General features: G+C 35.4%; 2 protein-coding genes across 26 annotated transcripts in view; one reads left to right on the plus strand and one right to left on the minus strand.

The window, feature by feature from the left end:
* Positions 1-3: 3 nt before the first annotated feature.
* Positions 4-23,608, minus strand: dnajc5b (DnaJ (Hsp40) homolog, subfamily C, member 5 beta). 5 transcript variants are annotated; one of them, XM_051882981.1, is made up of 6 exons: positions 22,781-23,608; positions 8,077-8,165; positions 7,520-7,642; positions 4,936-5,149; positions 3,228-3,402; positions 5-706 (listed from the first exon to the last, which is right to left on the minus strand). In XM_051882981.1, exons 3-6 carry the CDS (start codon positions 7,624-7,626, stop codon positions 621-623), a joined length of 582 nt encoding a protein of 193 aa, XP_051738941.1. In that variant the 5' UTR covers positions 7,627-7,642; positions 8,077-8,165; positions 22,781-23,608; the 3' UTR covers positions 5-620. The 5 variants fall into 5 exon arrangements, with proteins under 5 accessions (XP_051738944.1, XP_051738941.1, XP_051738943.1 ...); XM_051882983.1 differs by lacking the exon at positions 22,781-23,608 and adding an exon at positions 10,159-10,177; XM_051882982.1 differs by lacking the exon at positions 22,781-23,608 and adding an exon at positions 8,420-8,498.
* Positions 12,736-25,751, plus strand: part of pde7a (phosphodiesterase 7A) — a 32,874-nt gene continuing 19,858 nt past the window's right edge. For 6 of the 21 annotated variants that reach the window (XM_051882938.1, XM_051882939.1, XM_051882942.1 and 3 more), the window contains exon 1: positions 12,736-13,809. In XM_051882938.1, coding sequence (XP_051738898.1) covers positions 13,672-13,809 — 138 coding nt within the window. In that variant the 5' untranslated portion in view covers positions 12,736-13,671. Of the gene's footprint in view, positions 13,810-19,969; positions 20,233-25,751 lie in introns of those variants that run through there. The other 15 variants (XM_051882962.1, XM_051882964.1, XM_051882966.1 and 12 more) reach the window with 5 other exon arrangements.

The following is a 25,751-nucleotide window of genomic DNA, read 5'->3' on the forward strand; positions in this document are numbered from 1 at the left end:
TATTCAAACGTTCCCAATAGCTTCGTCTTTATTGCAATCAGTTAAACTGGTTTATTGGAAAATTAGGCAAGTGTGATAACAGCATTAAAATATAAACACAACATTAAAAAGTCAACCATTGATGGTTTTGTGTTGAAGAATCTATGACAGCTAACAGTTTACCGGAAATGACCAAGCTGGCTTAATGAAAACCAGGAAGTAACCGTGTAGGTCTGAAAACAGGCCAAAGGACTCTGTGCACATTATATTGCATGAAGATTTTCTAAAAACAAGAAAGACCCCATCTATATTCAAGTACATATGACAGAGCAAACAAAATACTGAAACTGCTGTTAAATGTACAGAAATATCTGAATTCTTATTTTGAAAACCTGTAATATATACGTTTATTATTTAAAGGAGAATCATTCATCATTTTTTATCACATTCTCTGTTTTAATTGCACATGTAAGCATAAGAATAATATAATATCTGTTATTTACAGACAGCATGACTAAACAAAGCTTAAGAAGTTGAGTATTTTTTGCTTTCTCAGTCCTAAAATAAGCAGTATATTGTAAAAGACATCAATATATTCAAAAAGATTTTTAAAATTAGTATCTATCATGACTCATTTGCATTTAGGTGTATGTTCTGTGTCCATCACCGATCAGCTGGGTCTTCTCACTAGCATTGGTTGGCTGCAGCACAATTGGAGTGTCGCCATCTGAAAAAACAAAAATCACAGGTAAAAGAGGTCACATATGATCATCAATATGGAACAAACAAGAGGTTACTCTGTCTAATGTCATGCCATTTCACACTCCTAATTGAACTTCCTGCTGAAATGAAAAGTGTTTTGTACGCTCCAAGGACGTCCCAGCAATCTGCTGTTAGCCTGCCCCTGCTGGCTGCACTTTTATGACCTCATTGAGCTGGCTCTGTAACACTGGTTTGAAGGGCAGCCCACTGTCCACTGGCTTACCTAATGCTGAGAAATAAGATTCTAAGACCACATGGGTGGATTTTTAGAGACTATTTGAGCAGGATATGACTTGGGCATGAATTGAATTTCTTTCTGCACTACACTAATATAAACACTATAAAACGCTATAAGCTTGTTTCTGCCACGGGAATGTAATTGCAACTTTTAAGCTCACAATTCTGATTTTTTTTTTTTTTTATATCTGACAATTCTATGAGTTTATATCTCACAATTCAAAAAAAAAAGAAAGAAGATAATTTATATTGAGAGGTCTAAACTCAGAATTGTGAGAAATAAAGTCAGAATTTTGTGTTTATATCTAGCAATTCTGACTGTATAACTTGCAATTCTGACTTTCTTTTTTAGAATTGTGAGATTTGTGAATTGTGAGAAATTAAGTTATAAAATCCGAATTGTGATATATAAATTAGCACATGTGAGAAAAAGAAGACAGAATTGTGAGTTATAAACTTAGAATTCTGAAAAATAGTCAGAATTGTGAGTAAAAAAAAAAAAAAAAAATAGAGAAAAAAAAAAGTCAGAATTGCAAGTTTATTTCTCGCATTTCTGACTTTATTTTTATTTTTATTTTTTTAGAATTGTGAGATGCAAACTCGGAAACTTGCATGCTAAGCAAGCTCTGTACCATTTGTACCACAAATGTTTTTTGTACCACAAATTTCCTTTTATTTATTTTTTTTAGAATTGAGATATAAACTTGCAATTTTGACTTTTTCTCTCAATTTATCACACAATTCTGAAATTTTTTTTTCCGCATTTGCGAGTTTTTATCTCACAATTTGGACTTTATAACTTGCAATTACGAGTTTATATCTCACGATTCTTAAAAAAAAAAAAAAAGTGAGAATTGCAAGTTTTAAACTTGGAATTGCAAGAAATAAAGTCAGAGTTGCGAGATATAAACATGCAAATCTGACTTTTTTCTCGCAATTGTGCATTTATATCACAATTCTGACTTTATTTCTCACAATTTCATGTTTAAATCTGACTTTTTTCTCGCAATTGTGCGTTTATATCACAATTCTGACTTTATTTCTCACAATTTCATGTTTAAAACTTGCAATTGCATGGAAGATGTAGTTAGGGTCTAATATAACTTGCAATTATAATCTCGCAATTAAAAGTAATTGCGACTTTTTTCTCACAAATGCGAGTTCATACCTCACAATTTGGACTTTATAACTTGCAATTATGAGTTTATATCTCACAATTATATATATATATAAAAAAAAGCAGGAAAAAAAAAGTTTAATACATCTTAACACTTAGATGTTCTTAAGATTATCTTAAGAAGTACTAAAGAAGATTTTTTAGTATATTGAGTACAAAATTAGTGCACGAAAATAGAGCACTTTAAGTACATTATAGAAATGTACTTTTTTTCACCTAGGTACACTATATTAATATTAAAAAACAGGATATTGTGCACTTTGTATTCTCAGCTTGTCTAGGTGGATGCAAGTCAAATGAAATGAAAGCGTAAGTCAACAGTGTATTTTTACATGGAAGATGTAGTTAGGGTCTAATATAAGACAAAACAAAACGTTTTTTTGTCTGTACCATCTTGCGTGCTGCCTTTGAAATGCAGGGAAAGAGAACATTGTTTATTTTTATTGTGAGAATGCTATAAAAAACTAGTATGCAAACACACTTTGAGAAATGACTCAGATGGCAATTATCACTTTTGTGAGGGACTACAGCACAAGATGTAAAAAAAACCCTCCTACAGCTCACTGGCAGAAGAATGCTGTATTTTATCCAAACATCTGGCTCAGAAGTATCAATTCTATTTATTTTTGTTAGCAGGGTGACTTATTACATTAAAAGCTCTTCCCTCAGCTGATAAGCCGTGATCTGCTACATCAAAGCCTATTTTTCTGTTTAAATATTTCATGAACTTTTTTTAATTAGAAAATTATCATATAAGGCTTTTTTTAAAGTTATTATAGGAAGATTTAGTTGCATAATACATCATGTTTAAGTCTTAATAAACTCTTCCCGCTTTCTATAATCTGTTTTGAAGATTACAGCAGTACATTCACAATTAAGACATTAAGAATATGCTGTTATCAAGAACAGAATGTGATGCAGTAATTTTGGGATGTGTCCCTTTTAACCATTTTTATCCACTTTCTTTCTGGCTGTAGAGTGACTGTGTCATGTTCTGTACTCATATACCATTTCAAAACTGAGTGTGACCACCTAAAAAACACATGTAAAGTGTTTGTTCATGTCCTTTTACCTCTCTCGTTGTCCGTACGGATCTGCTCCTCCAGGTCTTCAGGAGACACATAGCACTCAGGGTCCTCTTCTCCAGGTGTGTGCGGTTTGCACTTTCCACAACAGCAGTTGAAACAGCAGCACAGACAACAACAGAAATAGCAACCTGTCAGCAAGCCGCAGATGGCAAACAGACCCTATAAATGAGAATGTTCAAAATCAGACAGGCACACAGTGTCATGGTTTAGTTTAGATAAAAATGCATTCAAAATATCTATATTACAGTGTCCATATATTATATATAATATATGAATATATGAAGTTATACAATTTATTATAATAGCAATATTTATTAAACCATACATGTAGTTTAGTAGTCTTACTCGGTAAACACTTACATAAATATGCTCTAACATGAATACTATAATGTAAATATAAAATATAGCTTTAATGCGAGTAGTATTTAGTTATCATTTATCTTTCAGTGTTAAAGTCACCATGAAATCTTTTTTTACCGAAATATTGCAGTATTTATTATAAATCATTTACTAAGATTTACGTCACAATAGGGAAGAAAAGACTATCGCAACTTCATGTTTCATGCAGACTTTACATTCCAATATTAATTCTATTCCGTCTTTTTTTATGTACATTTTTTTTTTTTTGCTATAAAATAATATAGCAATGAAAATATTTAAGGTTTTAAGTATATGAAGTCAAAAATACAAGGAAACAGACAATAAAATAGACTGTCAAAATATATTTTCAGGTGACAAAAAATCTAGGGCTGTAAAATCGATTAATCGTGATTAATCGATTTTACAGCCCTACATTTTTTGTTAATTAATAACATCTAAAATAAAAGTTTGTTTCATAATATATAAATATATATATATATTTTTTTTTTTTAATTACATTTATATATATTATATATATCTGAGTGTGTGTGTGTGTGTATGTATATATATATGTGTGCAAATATATGTAAATATATGTACATATATGTAAATATAATAATATATTTACACACATATATTATGTAAACAAACGTTTATGTTGGATGTGATTAATCACGATTAATCGATCTTACAAAAAAATTAGCTGCAAAATATTATTTATTTAATATGACTAATAATATTTTTTTTACATGGTGTATAATTAAAAATCGGGGGGGAAAACACATCTAAATTAGTTGCAAAATATTAATTATTTAATATGACTAATAATATTGTTTTTACATGGTATATAATTAAAATTTGGAAGATAAAAAACACCTAAACTAGCTGCAAAATATTATTTATTTAATATGACTAATAATATTGTTTTTACATGGTATATAATTAAAATTTGGAAAAAAAAACACCTAAACTAGCTGCAAAATATTATTTATTTAATATGACCAATAATATTGTTTTTACATGGTATATAATTAAAATTTGAAAAAAAAAAAAACACATCTAAATTAGTTGCAAAATATTATTTATTTAATATGACTAATAATATTGTTTTTACATGGTATTTAATTAAAATTTGGAAGATAAAAAACACCTAAACTAGCTGCAAAATATTTATTTAATATGACTAATAATATTATTTTTACATGGTATATAATTAAAATTATTTAATGTGCAGATTACACCAACAAGAGTATTTTTTAAGTGTCAGTTCATATAAAATAGTTCCTAAAAGTGCACATTTTTTCCTGTATAGAAACGAGACTGATACCGCACCTTAGCCCACCAGCTGGAGAGCATGAAGTACGTGTTCACATTCTCCTCCCCAAACTGCTGCGACACATAGAGACCCAGGGAGCCGTACTTGTCATAAATGTTCCTCTTAGTGACGTCAGACAGCACCGCATGGGCATTGTTGAGCTCTTTAAATTTGTCAGTGGCATCAGGGTTCTCGGGGTTCTTGTCAGGATGATATTTCAAAGCGAGCTTCCTAAAAAAAAAATAGACAAGGACATTTTAAAGATGAAAAATTTCCTTGAAACATGCACTGCAAAAAAGCTTCACTGACCTAAGGATTATATTGACATCTTAGGAATGAAACTTGATATTTCAAAGGTAAAGAACAGAAGAGTCATACCCCCAAGAACATATGTAATATCAGGAAATATATTTAAATGACTTTAGAAATACAGAATGTCTGCGAGAATGTGCACTTAGACTTTTTTCTTTGTATTCACCTAATGAGAGTGGCATAAAACATCCATTAGTTTATAAAAGGAAACAAAAATACTTTTAGACTCAGTGAGAGGAGACTCATTTACATGTGGCCAGTTTAAAATGCTGTCTGTCTGTTTGATGATCTCAGCAGGGTGTGATCTTTAGCGGCTAGCTGTCTTATGCGCACGCTGCTTGACCTGTCTATGTGTCGGCAAGACCGCAGACCCCATTAGCGCCAGCAAAAGCTCCTCGGCACACGAGGGGTGGTGAAGAGAGGAACGTCACCAAGGTTGACATTTTTCCCATTAGAACCAGCAGTGCATTGCAAATGTCTCTGTCTCTGACTCAGTTCAGGTCTGCACTGAATGAATGCCAGCATGTCCAAACTCTGCGCAACATTTTTCAAAAGTCTCAGCAGCAATAAGGAAGAGTTTGACATTTTATAATGCTGTGGAATGCAATATCCTTCAGCTCAAAATGGTTGTAGATGATCAAATATCAAACTATAAATATTTATAGTATTTTGTAAAAGCAGTGGAGAGCATTATAAATCCATTAATACCATTAAAAATAGTGAAGAAAACATTACATGAATAGTCTCTCTATATTTTTTGTACATATTTTTTGTTGTTGCTGAAGCAAAAAAATGTAATGTATAATTTATAATTCTCTGAGCACGCTCGCTTGTTAATTTTTGATTAAGCCAATGGCGTCTGCAAGAGTTGTGATGATTATATATTCATTAACAGCAAACAAGTGATGTTAAAATGCTAACTATTTAAATGCCTCCTTGAACAACGTGCAAATTAGAGCAATTAGATTCTATAATTGATGGAACATCAGTATGGCGTTTGAAACGCACTTGTCTAATGAAGCTCTTCTACTTGTTGCCTTCATGTTTAAGTGTACAAGATACAGCACAAGTTGCGCATGAATTGCAGCCACAGAAAAAAAAAAACTACATATTTTCTAATACCTATTTTTAATATATATATATATATATATATATATATATATAAGGGCTGTCAAATCGATTAATCGCATATGCACATATTTATACATGTGTATATGTATATATATACACACTAAGACAGAAACACACACACACACACACACATATATATATATATATATATACACACACACACACACACACATACATATATATATATATATACACACACACACACACACACATACATATATATAAGGGCTGTCAAATCGATTAATCGCATCTAATCACGATTAATCGCATATGCACATATTTATACATGTGTATATGTATATATATATATACACACTAAGACAGAAACACACACACACACACATATATATATATATATGCACGTGTATTTATACATGTGTATATGTATATATATATATATATATATATATATACACACTAAGACAGAAACACACACACACACACATATATATATAAGGGCTGTCAAATCGATTAATCGCATCTAATCACGATTAATCGCATATGCACATATATTTATATGTGTATATGTATATATACACACAAAGACACACACATATATATATTTAATATGAATATAATAATACACACACACACATATGTAAACACAAACTTTTATGTTAGATGCGATTAATCGTGATTAATCGATTTAACAGCACTAAAACATACTCCTATATGTACGACAAAATTATGCTTCAGATATTTTTTTCCCAGGTTACCCTGCTGCAGCATAACGTTTTTATACCAACCAACAAGTGAAACCTACAAGTTGTGATGTCAGTGTCAAGATATTACTACCAAAGGCAAGGCTGGCACGATTCCAAGTTATAGTGCAGAATCATTCAAGCACATCCACACGTCGCGCACCCCCGAACATGCTCTCATATGTGAGATTCTTTCATCATTCCTGATCCCAGTAAAATAAAGGATGCCATCTGTTCAGCATAATGAATATTTTAGTTTTGTGGAAGTCATATTATATTTATGCAGCTCCACTGCAACTGACGGCTGAGATTATTGAGGAATGTGTCGCAGTTGGGCATCTTTTGCTCCCTCGTTCACCCCTGTCTTTCTACAAATAGTATCTGAACTTCTTACCTAGTAACCAGAACCCAAAGTAAATGCATCTCGGGACAAATAGGAGTGTGAATCACGTCTTACCTGTAGGATCTCTTGATGTCATCATGGGTGCAGTTCTTGTCAAGGCCAAGAATCTGGTACAGAGCCTCTCCTGATGTGGACAGGGCCCGTTGCCTTTGTTCAGCCATGATCTTAAACCATTACCTTAACATCAAAAGAACAAATCAACCGTCAATAAATTGTATAAGACAGTAGGTCAGGTCCGGTTCTCCTGTGTGGTGAACAAGATACAAATGACGTTTTGTTTGAGACTTACAACGTCACTCTTTCCACAACAACCCAGACCTGGTTGACTTTTTGTTTACATAAGTTTGCAAGCAATCCCTCTGTTTTTAAGAAAAGACATCCATTGGAAGGTTATTGCAGAGAATATATAACTGTCCAACAACCTCCAACCCCCACTTCTGAATAATTCCATCTTTCATAATAATGAGCCTTCATTGAATATTAAATAGTTCTAAAAAAAAATTATACAGCCATCTCTGTTGAGCTTTACAATGGCTGACTACTCAAAAGTGAGAAGCAAAAAAGGGACAATCAGAGCCCTAAGTCCCAAAGAAGATCATTAGTTTTCTTACCTGTTAACAGACTCCAAACCTAAGTCCTTCTCCAGAGCAGGTAGACAGGCTAATGGAGTCAGGTTCCTTCTCTGAAGGTGAGTAGATTACTGAGGAGATAAATTATACATGGAACTAGTCATGAGCTCAGGTAACTTTAGGCCAGTTTAACATGGTTACCAACAAGGTTCATTAGGTTTCAGTGTCTGGTGGTTGTGCAACGCTTTGATGGAAGATGTTTGGTGACTAATGTCTGGTTTCTGAGGTTGGACACACGTTATCTGCCATAACTGACTTTTAAACCTACATAATGAGGACTGAGGAGGATAAAAGGTTAGGTTTCGTGTGCACGCTAGAGTCTTACATTGTGTGCGTGCATGAATGTGCTTGAGTTTATGCATTTCCTTTCTGATGCAAGATCGCCATCTTGCGGCGTCCTTCTGCAAACGCAGTAACGTTCAAATGCATATTTAACATAAACTACTTTGCTCGTACAAAAATTGTAAAACAGAAAAGTCTTATAATTAGTCTGGTCTCAAGGTATAAAAATTAATGTACAGAATTATCAGCATAACCGCCACATTAACTCACGTCAGAGGATGTGCGCATGCTCAGCTCAACTATTTAAGCAATATATTCACATTTTCTAAATTAACCTCATTCATTCATATTTTGCTGCTGCATATTGCAAGAAATCAAAGCTTTATTACATTTTATGTGAATATTAGGCCACATTTTTCATTGAAAAAGTCAATGTATAAATGTAAAAATGAAATAATAGAGTAGGCCCACGAAATTCGTACTAAAGATATCTTTTAACATTAATCTTTAACTCTAAATGGATACAAAAAATGAAAATCTGATTAGAACAGAGATGATGCCAAATATAATGCCAATTTATTCACTGAGCTACATAATTTTATCCACACATTTTTTGTTGTTTTTGTTTTGCGAGGGCCCCATTCTAAAATGTAAAAATTTTCATGTATAAATACGCAATTTATACTCTGAAAAGTTAACATTATAAATGTGTGTAAAATGAAATGAAAATATTTAGTTTCTATTGTGCTTATTACTTTTTTCTACGTACTATAGTATGTATTGTTAGATGTATTGTTCATTTATTTATTTAAAATAAATTTAAATTGTTAAAATGTAATTTTATTGTTGTTATTAGTTTTATTTATTTTAACATGTTTTTCTCAAAAAAAAAAAAAATCCCACTCCCTTGTGTCCCCCTGAAAACCCTTTTTGTAAAGCAAAAAAATAAAAATAAATAAATAATAAAATAAAATCTAGCACTTATCTTGTATCACCACAAGATGGCAACTGAGCACGAGTTTTATTCTACCAGTGGATAATGAAGAAAAGTTACTTGTATAGATCATTTTAATCTGTAACTCTCTTTAACCTTTTTAAAATGTCATTAAATGCTAAAAGATGCATAGACATTTTATGGGAAATATGCATATGCATAGACATTTTATGGGAAAAACGACAAAACTAATCACATGTTCCCAAATCTCCCCAAATGCAGCAGTCAAAACAAAGGGGAAATCACCAGTGGGCCAACTGACATCAACCAGCATATAAATTATGCCAGCGCTCCCCTTGTTTATGGTCTCCTGAAGACTGCTGCATAGCGCAGGTCGTATTGCAAGTGGATACATGGAGTCTCAAGGGGAATTAAGCAGGTGTGCTGCTCGCCACCCCTCATCATTGTCTCCTCGGGAGGCTGTTCCTGCAAAGCACGTCTGCCTGGGGAATGGCATTTGTGGCAAACTAAGCCTCAGAAACAAACCATTAATGAAATGATTGCCCCTCAGTCAGGAAATGTGAGACTCCCAAATGAGCAGCACGCGGGGCCACCGGTAGTGGACGGGAAGCAGTGCTTGACACTGATTAAACGGTATTGTAAAAGTAAATGAATGAACAGATCCGTTAATAACTACACAGGCAGATATAGGCATGATGCCAGACGTCTTATCTTGTTAAGTGTGTTGTGTTTGCTTTCTCTGTTTGGTCCCACTGTTTACTTCTTTCTAGAAAAATAAAGTAGATTAAAGGAGTGAAGAAATGAAAATTATCCCATGATTTACTCACCCTCAAGCCATCCTAGGTGTATATGACTATCTTATTTCAGAGGAATACAATCGGAGATATATTAAATAATGTCCTGGCTCTTCCAAGCTTTATAATGGCAGTGAATAGAGGATGAGATTTTGAAGCCCAAAAAAGTGCATCCATCATAAAAGATATCCACACGACTCCAGGGGGTTAATAAAGGCCTTCTGAAGCAAAGTGATGCGTTTGTGTAAGAAAAATATCCACATTTAAAACTTTAAAAATGAAAATAACTAGCTTCCAGCAGATGGCTGTACGCACGTCGACTTGAGCCAAAAGAGTGACCTCTGACACGATGTAGGAGTAGCGTAAGCTTTGATGCCTCTAGCTGTTCAAACAAATATGGCTGGGCAACAAACTCAAGCTCCTCTTCTCTTATATCAAAATCTTCTGACATTTTAGACCTCGGTTTAGGCTTTGTGACTGGTGTTTTGTTTTACTCTCTCCTCTGCGCTTCCGCGTTCGTCATTACGTAATAGGTCAGAGGTCACTCTTTTGCCATAAATCGATGCGTACGGCCATCTGTTCGAAGCTAGTTATTTTAGTTTTTGAAGTTTTAAATATGGATATTTTTCTTACACAAACGCATCGCTTCACTTCAGAAGGCCTTTGTTAACCCCCGGAGCCATGTGAATTACTTTTATGATGGATGGATGCACTTTTTTGGGCTTCAAAATCTCATCATCTATTCACTGCCATTATAAAGCTTGGCAAGCCAGGACATTATTTAATATAACTCCGATTGTATTCGTCTGAAAGAAGAAAGTCATATACATCTAGGATGGCTTGAGGGTGAGTAAATCATGGGGTAATTTTCATTTTTGGGTGAACTATCCCTTTAAAAGTAAAGGTTCTTTATTGGCATCAATAGTTCCATGGAACATCCATTGCACAAAAGGTTCTACAGTGGGAAAAGGTTCTTCAGAGTATTAAAATGTTCACACACACACACACACACACACACACACACACACACACACACACAAAATGGTTCTTTTAAGAACGGTTTACTTTGGGAAACCTAAAATGGTTCTGCTATTGCATCACTGTGAAAACCTCCTTTTGGAACCTTTATTTTTAAGTGTGTAGTGACCACATAGATCACACTAGAAACATTAATATATCAACAATAGTTACTGTAAATCAACAATGCATTTTTATAGATAAAAAAAAAATTAAACTCAAAGCTTTTGTATCATATTTCCAAGAAGTTCACCAGGGTAAAGCACTCTAGTAATCTGTGCGCTTTGGCACCGTTTATTCAGGATGCCTAGAAACGGATTAGGACTGCATGGTGTGGGGTTTGGTTCTGCAGAATTGTATTGTGAGCGGTGGGGAGGGGGTGGGACGGAGCAATTATACTCACTACTGGCATATGGCCTCTGTTGCCATGGCACAGTTCACTATTGTCCCCCTGGTCTCCAGCAACTCAAATTAAAACATTTGCTAAAGCTTTGCTAACATTGCAAAGCTTTACGACTTAAATTGATGAATTAAAGTAAGTGGGTCGAACTTGCACAGATTATTTTGCCTCTATATAGGTAAAAAAGGCACTACTTATGTGACTGCAAAAGAAAGGATAACTGTACAAAATGGCATAACATGATTTACTACACTATTTGACCCACACAATCACCATGAGGATGAATTTCAGTTAGTAAACCTAAGTTTGTGTTTATTCACATTCATATTTTTGTTAAAACTGGAACAAGTTAGTTCATGATGATGACTTTGAAGTGTGTTTCCATGCAAATTGAACCTCAGCACACAATGTAGAGACTGCTATTGACTAGTGTTGTCATGCAATTACCTGGTAATGCCTGACAACACTCTTATTGTTTAAACTTACAAAGTTCTCTGGTGAGTCTCTGTCTTAAGCAAACAAATACTCTAAAGGCAAAACTGGAAGAAAGAAATTAGTTTATTTTTATATCACATAGATCTGCTATTTAGAGGTACTACAACATAGCCTATGTTTACTGGATTATATACCTTTTATTGGCAGGTTTCAATACCCTGCTGGGGGAAAAAATGGCCTAAGATGGTTTGGCGGTCTTAGCTGGTCTCCCAGCATGGATTTTGAGGTGTTTTGGCACCCTTCAGTCGGTTGCTTACTGGTTACTGTTGGTCGATCAGGCTATGAAAGCAACTTAGGTTGGTAGCCTACAAGATATGTTTATCAGCAGGTTCCTTTAAATTGTTTTTAAAAGGAGAAAAAAAAACACGTTTACTCATGGGTTTTATTATTGAGAGAAGTTAACAGTGGCCCATTGCTCACGAATAACTGGATGACTCATACAGAGAAAAGGTAATCACTGGCAATGATGTAGACCGGCTGCAGGGCAAACCCCGTTGTAGTGGAATACCCTTGTTGAGGTCCGTACAGTCAGTGAACGAGTGCATAAATCAAGTCTTGAAAGCATGGCCAATGAGATTCGCCGTCTCAACAGCGCTTTACGGTTTAGTCCAATGGGAACCGGGCTTACATGAACTGCTGCACGCCTATTGGCTCATTCAGACGAGGACGTTTTGCAAACGCTTTCTTGTACAACCCCATCTCTTTCGCAGGTGGTGCATGTTCGGAAACAGCTCGCAATGTTCAGGACGAACTGAGGCTGTCGTATGTAATCAGCGTAATTTATTTCCCGTTTTGCGTTTTCTTTTTGACACTGACCGAACAGCATGTGCCAACACACGCATGGCGTGGTCGCGGGGCGTGTTTTTAATCCACCCAGGCCACTTTTTTCTGGTTAATATACAGTGCTGCATTGAGTGTGTGCTGAATTACGGGTGCTATCTGTGTGTCTGCACTGAGAAAAAAGACAGGGCGAGAATAAATGTTCATGCACCGCAGAGCTTGAATGAAATCCGTCGTTAAACGGATACAACTTCACGTACATTTATTTATATATTCGCAGGATCTCTCTGTTTTCTCCTCCAAGCATCGGCATCGGGGTTTGAAGTGGTCATGCCTTTTGTTTTAATTTGGGAGACGAGACTGCGGAGCCATTTGCACGATGATGATGATTCACGACTGGACGGAGTTTAAAAAATGAGGAAGCATTTTTTTCTAAAGATACTAAAAAGATAGAGGAGAGGCCTCGTCGTCCCGCAGGCCGTGATCTGTGCATGGGAAAAAGGAGAAGAAAGGAAGAAAAACGAGCCTGATGAATAAAAATCGAGTGAAATGGAGCACGAGACACGCGCGTGGGGAAATATGGACCATATCAATAATGACGGCGGTGTGCGCGAGAACCAGATAGATCCGAACAAAATGAAGCACTTCGCCTCTTGAGCATTTAAACTGATATTTTTTTTATTTGCAATTTAAAGGAGAGGGGATTCCCGTGCTTTTTGAGAGTTGCAAACAGCGCACAAGTTCCATGCAAGTTCTCCCCTCCGCCTTCTTTTGATTTCTTTGATTATTTTACTACTTTTTTTCAGTGGGTTTGAATTATTTTTGATCCGGATCCATAGCGTTGATATTATTCAATGGAATTATGTTATCAGTTACCGGTTTTGCCTCTAGACAGGCCGGTTCCCAAACATGTTCTCAGCCGGAGGGGAGCCATTAGTTTCAGCTCCAGTTCCTCTTTATTCGGAGCCCCCGACCCGAGGCAGCTGTCACAGGTAAAGAACAAAACATTTGGGCTGTGTGTCAAAACCTAGCGAGCTGCCTACCTAGAGAATCAGACGCGCGTTCCGAACGTTCGTTCGAATCATTTTAGAGCATCCAAACTATTCGAATGTTCGGAACGTGCAAATGATGCTCAAAAATTCTGTCTGTGTAGTAGGAAATTAACAATTAATGTTCCGAATTCGATTCATTGATGGTTCCACTAACGATTCTGTTAGTGTTTTTGAAGAAGAAATATTTAGAAAAAAGAAATGTAATTCATGCTGCTTTTACTTGGAGTCATCAAATGACTCTTTAATGAATGGTAATACATTTCATTCATTTTGTTCATTCATTTTTATGAAATGTTGTCAATATCTTTGACTACTCGTTGTCATATATCCACTGGTCAGTAACAGTCTCTGACGGCTTAAGTACAGCATAATTGTCTGACATGGCGAAAGTAATTAGCGAATCGGAATAATTCAGTAACTGCTCCGACTGATTCATAGGTACTTTTGATTCATTAAAAAGAACCGGATCATAAGAGTCATTCTTTGGGGAATCGGACTACACTAGTCGTACAGTATGTTTCGGGATATAGATTTAGCAAACCCAGAATATTTGAGCTAAGTGTACCTTGTGCACATTCGTGGACCGTTAACCTAACCGATTCTCGGCTCTCAGCCCTATGTAGGCAGCTCACAAGGTTTTGGGACGAGGCCCAATTTCTATCTATGCTTAATTATTCTTGTGCTTGTTCAGGGTCTTGATTTATTTACTCAGAAGTCCCCAAGTGTCAGGGTTTGACAAGAGACAGTGTTATTTTCCCTAATTGTCTGTTGTCGCTGTCATACTGCGGTGTTGGCAACACAAAATATGTTTTGTTGTCCCTTTGGGCCACATGCTGACAGTCTTTTCAGGCTGAAAGTGTGTCACTCTCCCCCTCACAAACACAATGTTTGAATTTGTTGGGGATTCTCTTGGACAGCCCTCTTGCAACTTGTTACTCAGTGTCCATTGGGGGGATTTTAGGTGTTTCTCTGCTACTCTAACAAGCCGAATGATTCATCTGGTGGTTTTAACCCTGTAAAGCCTGATGTATTAAATAATAGTCAGAAAAGTATTTATGATATATATATATATATTTCTTTTTTAATTGGAAGTTATTGAACCTACAAAATAATAATAAAATATTATATTAAAAAAATAATGCTTTATGCTTTGTACCTTATTTGATACATCAGGCATTATGAAAGTTAGTATATGGAGCTGAAACTCTAAGAGGAAAAAAAATTATATGGCTAAGATGAAATTCTGATGCAATGATGATCGAGAGATGTACAAATAAACGTTCCTCAAACACAGTTTGTTATTAAAGATTTCACAGCCAAGAAGTAACACAACCTGAAGGTGGACAGTTTTAAAATTATACTAAAAGGTCTGTAAACTATCAATCAGGGCAGAAGGCAGTGATAGTGTGCAACAGGTTTTTTCAGCAAAGTTTTAATCATATTGATTATGCATGTATCAAATATGATACAGTAGGGTTATTTAACATTGCATCAACCACATTAAAACCGGGTATAAAGTATTTATTGCTTTTTAAAATGGATATAAAGTGTTGAAACGGTGAAACAGTTGCACATTGAGTAATACAATGCTGTGTGTTATCAAGTATAAAGGCAGTGCATGTATATAGATGCTTTTAAGATGAACTATAATCTTTTGTGGCCTGTACTTAATCTTTAATATGAGATAATGCATATCTCCAGGTCAAAGGATTGTCACTCACTGTACTTGATACATTTACGAGTCTTGCAGCAAGCTCACACAGTGAGAGATAACATGCTTAGATAGTGAAAGAAGCCCTGCAGGGCTTCGAGGCCTAGAATTTAAGATGTAGTCAGTCAATAATAAGGGTCATGTCACCAAGCAACCGCTTGTATTGAGAGTTAGATTAGATAACCCTTCTGTCCAGTGTATTGCCTCAACTGCCCCTGGTTGTCTGACTCTACCAGATGCTATCAGCATCTCTAAAGTCAAACATATGCAAATGTATTTGGCTACTGTTTTTCTAGTCAAACTAGCGACTGCTGAATGTTTTGGATTATGTAGAACAACAGTGGCCACATTAGCATTATATCATAGATTTTCTGATCCTAACAGGTGTTTTGCCAACAGAAATATTGTTTCCCTTGGTTTTTAATACAATTTTGAGGTCCATTGGGAGTTTGACCCAGAATGCATTGAGACCTATTTGCCTCTCTTAATGGCATTGCTTTGGCAAGCTTTGTGCAAAAAGCATTTGTCTCTTATCCCTGTCTGTTATGCTGCATGCATGAAAGCCCAGCAGCTACAACCGCCTTCTCTAAAAACACAATGCCTGACTAAGTGCCTCCCAGAGAGCTTGCTCTGAAACCTACCAAAGCTCTGCCTGGATTTTCGCTGGAATTTCATCCGTGGGTGGAATGTGGGATAGACCCGGAGCGGCTCTTGGCCCTCAGTCTTGACAAGTTCAGCTCTTTGTGCTCCCTCCGTATGGAAGGGACGCATATTCAGGATTTCTGTAGTGACGAATAAGCTGGTCACATTCGCCAGCCTGTTCTTGGCCCAGCTTGCAGTGCAGACACTTAGAGCAATATTTTCATGAAAAGATGAGATCAGCACAGTGTAGCTTTCCAGCAAGTTAGGGTCACCATTTCTGGTCCTGTCATATTATGTACATTCATTTTAAAGTCATTCTAGACCCTGTGAAATTGCTTGACAAGCTCAGTTTTCTTTCTTGTGTTGATGTAGGCTTTAGAAACATGACGTCACATTCATGAACCATGCATGCTATTTGCTATTACTAGTCGTTGACTGTTTAAGGGCATTTGTTTGGATCGTAATCTATAGTGCAAGACAATTCTTCAGTAGTATACATTTGATGAAAATGATAATAATATAATAATAGTTAGAAACAGAAATATTTATTATTTTTTATTATTATGATTATGATTATTATTATTAGTAGTAGTAGTAGTATACATTTGATGCAATTAATAATTATTATTATTGCAATAATAATAATTTTTAACATTGTCATTGTAAATTACATTGTTACACTTTAAAATATATTGTGCTATTTATTGTGCTATTATTATATTATTGTACTTTACATTTTATGCAAACAACTACAATAATAATTAGAAACAGAAAACGTTGTTGTCATTATTATTATTATTATTATTTTTAATATTATTATTACTACTACTACTTCTAGCTTAACTACTAGTAGTAGTAGTAGATGTAGTTAGGGGTGGGTGAAATGGCAAACACATATCATGATTTTTTTTTTCAGGCAGGATCACGATTCATGTTTGTTTTCAAGACTATTTTGTGAGTCACTAAGCAGTACAGCCAAATTAATTTCCCTATTTAGAAAATTTAGCCTTGCAAGAAAAAATAAATCATTTAGTAGGTCAAAATAGCATATGCACATTACAAATAATGCATTTTACAAATAATAGGACAAATACAATATAAGACTATTAAATTATATAAACAGTTCATTAATATTTTAAGCTACAGTAGATGTATTTACTGTAGCAGTAGCATTCAAGTAAGAAATTGAATAAATGTAAAAATAACACAGTACATAGACTTCACTGTATGAATTAAATATACACTTATTCTTATTAAAGCTACTGAAGTTATTCAGTCAAAAGCAGTGACTTTCTTTTTGGTTTTCTTTTGTTGTTTGATTAACATTAATGACACAGACAGCAGCAGGTTTATTAGGCGGCTGTCACTTTAAGACTGAATGCACAGATTCAATAAACTGATACACATCCAAACTGTTTACATTCACTTAAAATATAAATGACTGTGTTAAGTAAACCTTGTGTGTACTGGATAGTTTAAGCGCAATAAGATGTGAAAGAGAACTTAGTTCAGTACTCACACGCAGAGTGACAGGCTTTTAGTGTGCGTGCTTTGGGAGTACGTGTTCAGAAAAGCTTATGTTAGAACAGCGTGCAAATAAAAACCTTAACTGGCAAGGCTTTAAAACATATTCAAATAATAAGCATTCGTGATGGCAAAAAACTGAAGTGTCACAGGAGCGCAACCCTACCGCTGTGTTGCTAAACGTGTGATGTGAATGTACGTCGTGTTGTATAATATGTTAAGGCTGCAACTGATGGAATGCGCGCTGATACAACGATCTCTCTTCAAAGGCAGATCATGGAGACATTTTAATCATTCATAATCTAAAATGATGATATCGCACACCCCTAGTTGTAGTAGGATACGTTTTATACAATTAATAATAATAATAATAATGCTAGAAATAATCGATATTAATATTATCAATGTAAATGGCATAATTGTATACACATTTAGAATATATATATTTAATGTATAATAATAATAATAATAATAATATTAATAATTAAATACACTGTAAACCCTAACACTCAAAATAATTAACTGGTTTGAATAGGACAAATTTAAATTAAACAAATTAGTTCAGTCAAATTAATTTTTATGAGTATTTAGCACTTTCTTTTTCTTTCAAGTTCACAGAACTGATATATTTTAAGTAAACTGAACTGTTTCATTGTTTTGAGTTTTATGAACTTTTGTTTTAATTTAGACGAACTGAAGTTTAACTGAAACTGGGCTGGGATTTCTATTTCCCAGCATGCTTTGCCCATGGCAATCGAAAGGGAGAGTAAATGCGAAAATTAAGTGTTATATAATGTTTTTGTGCAAGATTAATATTAAGTGGGATATTTAGTGATTAATGTTTTATGCTAATTTAGAAGAGTTTCTGTTAATGTGGGTTTTTGGAGAGTTACTGTCACGGTGACAAGCGGTGCATGCAGCTTGGTTTGAGAGCAAGGATGTTAAATGCTTTATATTGCTGTACTCATTCAGCAAGTGCTATACCATGCTATTGTTAACATGCTAGCAAATTAGCAAGTTAGCATTTTCTGGTTTAGCTTGTTATTGCTAGCTAATTTTACACTAATAAGTGTTTACATTGGGGTTATAAGTTAAATGTGTACTCAAACATTTCAAGTTAAGAACAATTAAAATTTATGAGTAGTATAAAATAAAAATCTGCCAGTTCTGCTTACTTAAACTTTGAATTTCTTAACTTTAAAATTGAGGCAACTGATTGCCTCAATTGTTTTGAATTTTGCCAACATATTTGGGTTTACAGTGTACTTAAAACGTTAATTTGTTAAATTTGTAGACTTATACCAGCAATATGGATGGCATCAAAACACAAATTTAAAAGCTACACAAATTTTAATGTTCATGGTTTTAAAGGTGCAAACCGTTTGTCCTGCTTCAAAACCACATTAGACCGTTAACAGAATAACGCTGAAAGCCACCACAGTTTTCTGCACAGATAAGAGGAAGAATAAGTGTTTTAACATCTCCACGCATCAGCTTTAAAGCACATCATTCAACAGATTGCTGAATGTCACAAACGGTGCCTCAGAGTTGGAGCAGTAATGTTTTAGGAGGTTATATGCACACTTTGCAGCCTTGTAGAGGCAGGGCAATTATCTTTTTGTAAACACTGAATTTTTGTGTTTGTGCAGTCATAAAACATAAGTGACTGTTGCAATGCTTGTGTGTGTAGGTGCCCCTTGCTGCTGTGTTTGTTAGGCTACCATTGCAGAGGGAGGTAGTTAAGCATGTGCCTGGACTCTGGGGGCAGTGGTTTGGGCTGCAGCCAACATCACAGATGGCCAGGATCTCTCGCTCTCTATCGTCATTCTTCTCTTCACTCTTTTTTTTTTTTCCCCTCTCAACTTCTCCCACACTTGTTTTTCTCAAACATGCTTTTTGTAAATGAACGAACGAATGTCTTCCCAAAAACCGAGGGTGTTGCGTTGTGTTATCAGGCACAGTCTACGTGTTAGCAGTATTACACATACATGCGACTGAAACATTCTTGAAAGAACAAAGACCTAGGAAAGAAAAATGTCGTTCTCATTGTGTTTAGTAAATGGCAACATGTGTTCTCAATCTCGTGCCAGATTATGACGTGCTTTCTAGCAGGTTAAAGCAGCTGTACGGTGCATGTGAATTTTTCCCTGATGGTCTCTGATGTGCTCGTGAATCACACACTTATTCATATGCTGCATTACTTTACTGCGTCAATGACTTATCAGCAGCTCGACAGCATGTTTTTGCCATTTAGGCAGAGCAGCCCGTTCCCGAGCGCCATGTGAAGCATTGCGGCTCTCCGTTGCGTCCGCTATCTGTGGGCTCTCGCTGACACCATTGGCATCTAGTTTGCGAGTGGAGAGCCAAAGGTAGATCACATCAGTGTGTGTGTGTGTGTGTGTGTGTGTGTAGCTGGAAGGCCGACATGCTTGCTTGAAGTGCATTTGTTGGAGGTCATATCAGCCGTGTTTGGTGGTGCAGACAGGGTGAGGAGGAGTTTTTTTTTGAAGGAGTTTGTTTATCTCACTCATGCGATAAGGTTTTTTTGTGTCATGTTGTTAGACTGACGTAGTTTCAGGATGTGGTAAGAATGTGGAGGGAGCTGTTCGGTTTTCAGTATTTCACAACTTGCTGCTGGTGTGTGTAAATGTGTGAGTAACCCTTGCACTGCTGAGACTGCTTTCATATTCACTATTAACTTTTTAGTTGCTTTTGCATTTGTACAAAGTTTGTGGTTTCTGGTTTCTTTTTTTTTTTTTTTTTTGCTGTTCAGGTCGGTGAGTTTTAAAAGATGCCATTTGAATGGAGGCACGTCAGGATGCCGGATCTTGTGCATTAAAGTATTGCGTTCATTTAGAAGTGACGCAAATCTCCACCCATGTTGACAGGCATTCAGTATCTCACAAAAGTTTTTCTTGTGCTGTCTTGATGTCATTTCCCTTACGTATGGGCCTCTGAGATATTTAGTTTGGGTGGCATTTCTGCAAAAATATACAACACATTGTACTTTCTTTTTTTGTGTGTAATTCTTATTCATGATGTTACTCATTACTCCAAAACAGTATAATGGTTGTAGGTGGTTTGGGGTTGTAGGTTTTAATTATTTATTTTATGATTTTATTTTATCAGTTTAATTTGTGTGTTATAACTTTATAATATGCAATATGTATTTAATTTAAGTGTAAAAAAAAATATATTGAATTACATATGAAGACTTAAGATGCAAAAGCCTATGTTTAGGTTCAGTAATTTCTCTTTAATGGCAATTAATAGGTGGTTTTCATTGCCATTAAAGTGAAATAACTGAACATAAACATAGAAGCTTGAAAAAATGCTCATTTTAGAAGAAAATTTCAGATGGCACTTTGCATCTGAAGTATTCATATACTAATGTTGATATTAATTAATATATAAAATTAAATATTCTTTAAGTTTGGGTGGATGTTCGGGTGGCATTTCTGCAGAAACGATTCCTTGCGTTGTGGTCTGGTTTGTTGACTCCATTGTTGCCTCAATGCCATGACCGTTGAATGTCATATCACAATATGACACTGATTCACTTCCTGTCACATTAATCCTTGTTGCACAACAAAACGGCCATTAGCGAATTGTGCTACCATCTAACAGTGAGGCTACTGGATCTGCCATTGAGAACACTGAGTTCTGTTACACAACGCATTGAGAAGTTTCACTATAGTACAGAAAGGCAATCACATGTTTGACATTGTTTACTGGTATTGCTTAATAGTTCACACAAAAATGTCATCATTTACTCATGCTCATTTTGTTCCAAACCTGTATGGCATTATTTATTTTGCAGAACTCAAATATTAGATATTAGATATAAGATGTTTCAAAGAATTTCAACTGTTTTTTTTTTTTTTTCTCCATACAATGAATGTCAGTAGGGCCCCAAACAACTTTGGACCCCATTGACTTTCATTGTATAGGGAAAAAAAATATTCATGAAGAGAGTCATACAGGTTTGGAACAGCGTGAAGAACGTTCAGGTGTACTTAACTAATAAGTTAGTTTATGATGCGACCTGACCGACTCTATAACCTGTGCAGTAAAAACGGCGTTTATGGCTTGGCACTTACAGGAATGTGCACTACCGTTATCCAGCATCTCACAGCATGGTGCTATAACTCATGAGGACGCTTTGAATTTATGAGCCCTCTCCGAGGCCTGTTACTTTAATCTGAGTGAGTTTAGAAGCACAACGTTGGATAAGGTTTAATGGGAATCTGTCTGGCTTCCTCTTTTGTTTGCTTGTTCTGTCATGAACCCACTCCCTTTTTTTTTCTCGGCTGCAATTAGAGATGAGGAAGAAGTAAGTTGGAGCTTGACTATAAACTGACCGTTATCGCTTTCAAGAAAAAAAAAGTGGAAACGTGCTTGGGGAGAAAAGAAAGAACACGACAAGCCTGTGCCACACCCAAAATGACCTTATGATGGCCTTTGTTTCATTTCAAATGAAGTCAAGTTGGATCAATATGAGATAAAACCTGTGATCATATTTAAGCAAAGAGAATTTGATTCCATAATAAGTAGACATTTACACCTGTTAGGGACCATGGAAAGGCTTTGCAAAACATGAGAATAGTTTTATACAAAGACTTTCATGCAAGTTTGATTATGTGCCAACTCTTGGTTTGATTGATGGTTTGATTCCTATTGATTAGCTTTTGAGCTAATCGAATGTTTTTGTGTTTATATGTATGTGTGTATATAAACACATTTTGTTTCATGACAATTGAACAGACTGTACTTGGGTAATTATTCATGATTTTTCTCATTACTTTCAATTTAAAAAGGTATAATGGTCGTAGGTGATTTTTGTATCGATATAAATTTGTTTTCTTATTTATTTTATCAATTAAATGTACGTTTGTCTGTATATGTAAGATATTTAAATTAAATGAAAAAATTATATAGAATTACATATTAAAGTTGATATTATTTGATTAACATATACATTAAATATTATGTGATATTAAAGGGTTAGTTCACCCAGAAATGAAAATTACTCACCTAGGTGTATATCTTCTTTCAGATGAACACAATCGGAGATATATTTAAGAATATCCTGTCTCTTCCTAGCTTTATAATGGTAGTCAATAAGAGGCCCGATTTTTGAAGCCAAAAAAAGTGCATCCATCCATCTTAAAAGTACTCCACACGGCTCCGGGGGCTGTTAATAAAGGCCTTTTGAAGCGAAGCGATTGGTTTTTGTAAAAAAAAAAATCCATATTTAAAATATTAACTATAATAACTAGCTTCTGGCAGATGACTGTACACATCGATTTGCGGCAGAACAGTAACCTCTGACCTGACGCATGACATAATGATGAATGCGGAAGCTCAGAGGATAGAGCAAAACAAAACGCCGGTCATGAAATGGAAGTCTAAAACGAGAAATTTTAAAGAGAAATGTCAGAGGATTTCGATATAAGAGAAGAGGAGCTTGAGTTTGTTGCACAGCCCTATTTGTTTAAATCGCGAGAGGTGTCTAAGCTTACGTTACTCCTACATCCTATGTCATACATCGTGTCACAGGTTACTCTTGTGGCGCAAGTCAACTTGCGCAGTATGTGTTTGGTTGTCTGCTGGAAGCTAGTTATTTTAGGTTGTAAAGTTTTAAATATGGATATTTTTCTTATAAAAAACAATCGTTTCACTTCAGAAGGCCTTTATTAACCCCCTGGAGCCGTGTGGAGAACTTTTACGATGGATGGATGCACTTTTTTTGGCTTCAAAATCGGGCCCCCCATTCACTGGCATTATAAAACTTGGAAGAGCTAGGATATTTTTAAATATACCTCCGATTGTATTCGTCTGAAAGAAGAAAGTCATATACAACTAGGATGGCTTGAGGGTGAGTAAATCATAGGGTAATTTTTATTTCTGGGTGAACTATCCCTTTAATAAAACAATAATTGTATCAGCTGCAATTATTGTACTCTTTTGCAGTAATGACAATCATTGTAAAACAACTAAAAAAAAAAATGCAGTGGTTGGTAAAAAAAAAAAAAATATATATATATATAATATATAAAAAATAATTTTCTTTTTCATTTTTTTTTAGTTTTTGGGTAATTTAAGTGACTACTTGCAATACTTTGACAATTTCTGTGAGGTTCATCCTTTAAGATTCACAAATTTTCACCCAAAAAGCATCTCAGGCAGTAAGGTTGTAAACATGGTGCAGATAAGAGCTAATCCTGGTTTTTGATCCAAATCTTGATCGACAACAACTGTAATTAGACTTTGTGTGGCAGTTCTTGGAACAGAATCAAGATCACTCAGTAATGTTGAATGGGTTTTTCTGTCTGAACAGGCTGTATTACATTGACTAAATGAAGTCGAGTATATACACCCCTGACTCCCCTCATGATGTGCTGTCAGGGTTTTTTGTTTGGACCCGGGCCTGAGAGCACGGGGTCAGGAACAGGAGCCTCATGAGGACCACGTCATGCTCTCCATCATTACACTTCCTGTGTTTGACTCAGGAATCCACAGCTGCGATGGCCCCTCTCTCAAGCGCTAGGCTCTTTTGCTCTCGAATGCAAATACGCACATCGTCAGCTGTGCTGTTTATTAGACATGTGACCCAGCATGCAACTCCCATGTCATTGATCTCATATTTACATGAGTGCCAGTAAGTCTGTACTGGGAGAAACATTCAAAGCAGAGAGGATGTTGGGTTTTAGACACAGTGGTGGGGTTTTCCCGGGCTGTAAGCAAAGATGTTTAAATAGGAATGATATTTGATTGCTGTGCTCATTCCACACATGCTATCAGCAGGGTCGAATGTGTCTCGCTTCTGTGAAACGGGGCCATTAGTGTCTTTGAGTTGCAAGGAAAGTCTGTTTTCTGTGACTGTGGTTTGCGGGGGTTCGGCTCATCCAACTTGCCGTTCTGCTATTTATGGAAATGCTTCTCCGCAGATAGATGTGGTGATGTCACTGCTAAGAGAGGCCAACTTTGGTCTGAGAGAGGGAGCTTGTGTTACACCTGTTCCTAAAATGAGTCCAAGCCACACTTAAAATCCAAAAACTTAAGCACGAGCCAAAAGCATAATGATTTAACAATAGATTCTTATTATTTTGTAGAGAATTGCGCTATTCTTCATTGATGTCAACATGAAATGCTTTTTGCAACACATTTCATTACTGTAATGTGAATATTCAACAAAAAAAGTTGGTTAGGAAATTTTTTTGTCAATTTTTTTTGTATCAGAAAAAAAGATTGTAAAAAAAGGGCCATGCACAGACATTTTGGGCACCCCTTATATAATTATTTATAAAAAGTAAATTCACATATTGTTTATAATATTTTATGTATTTAACATAAGTAATTATTTTATGTAATACTGTACGCTATAGGGCTGTTACACCAAATAAATGAAATCAGTATGAACAAAACCCACATTGCCATTTATCAAAATCCATTTACACAGCAGTTTACAATTGCCTAAATATTTTTTTATGAGATTAATGTTCTAAATATAACATTTTGAATAAAGTAGTATATGTTGGGGAAAATGAAATGATACTATTATAGGCTGTATGAAACTAAAACAGCCAGTAGGTGGTGGCAAGCCGTAATAAGCGAATCATAAGGCCAATTTAGACTGCCGAAAGACGCCGACTTTTTAGACATTTTAATTCAGCATGTCCAATCAGCGAAAACAAGCTCTGACAGACGGCAACAGACTCCGACAAGGGTAACACACTGATCCGACAAAACTCGACAATGTCTACTGCCGTCTGTCAGTGCGGTGTCAATTGGCCTATAGAATCATTCAACCAACCAATTAATTCAAACCATCTGATTCATTCATGAAAGTAGCAATTGTCCACTGACTTTATGGCTGCGTCCAAAAACTTATGCAGCTGACTTGTTGCCTCGCTGCCTTATAGGCAATGACTTCGCAGGCAGCGTTTGCGCATGAAGGCACCTCTAAGGCAGCATTTTTCAGTTTTTCGGATGCAGTCCACGA

Source organism: Ctenopharyngodon idella, chromosome 23 (genome assembly GCF_019924925.1).
Source record: "Ctenopharyngodon idella isolate HZGC_01 chromosome 23, HZGC01, whole genome shotgun sequence".
Taxonomy (NCBI): domain Eukaryota; kingdom Metazoa; phylum Chordata; class Actinopteri; order Cypriniformes; family Xenocyprididae; genus Ctenopharyngodon; species Ctenopharyngodon idella.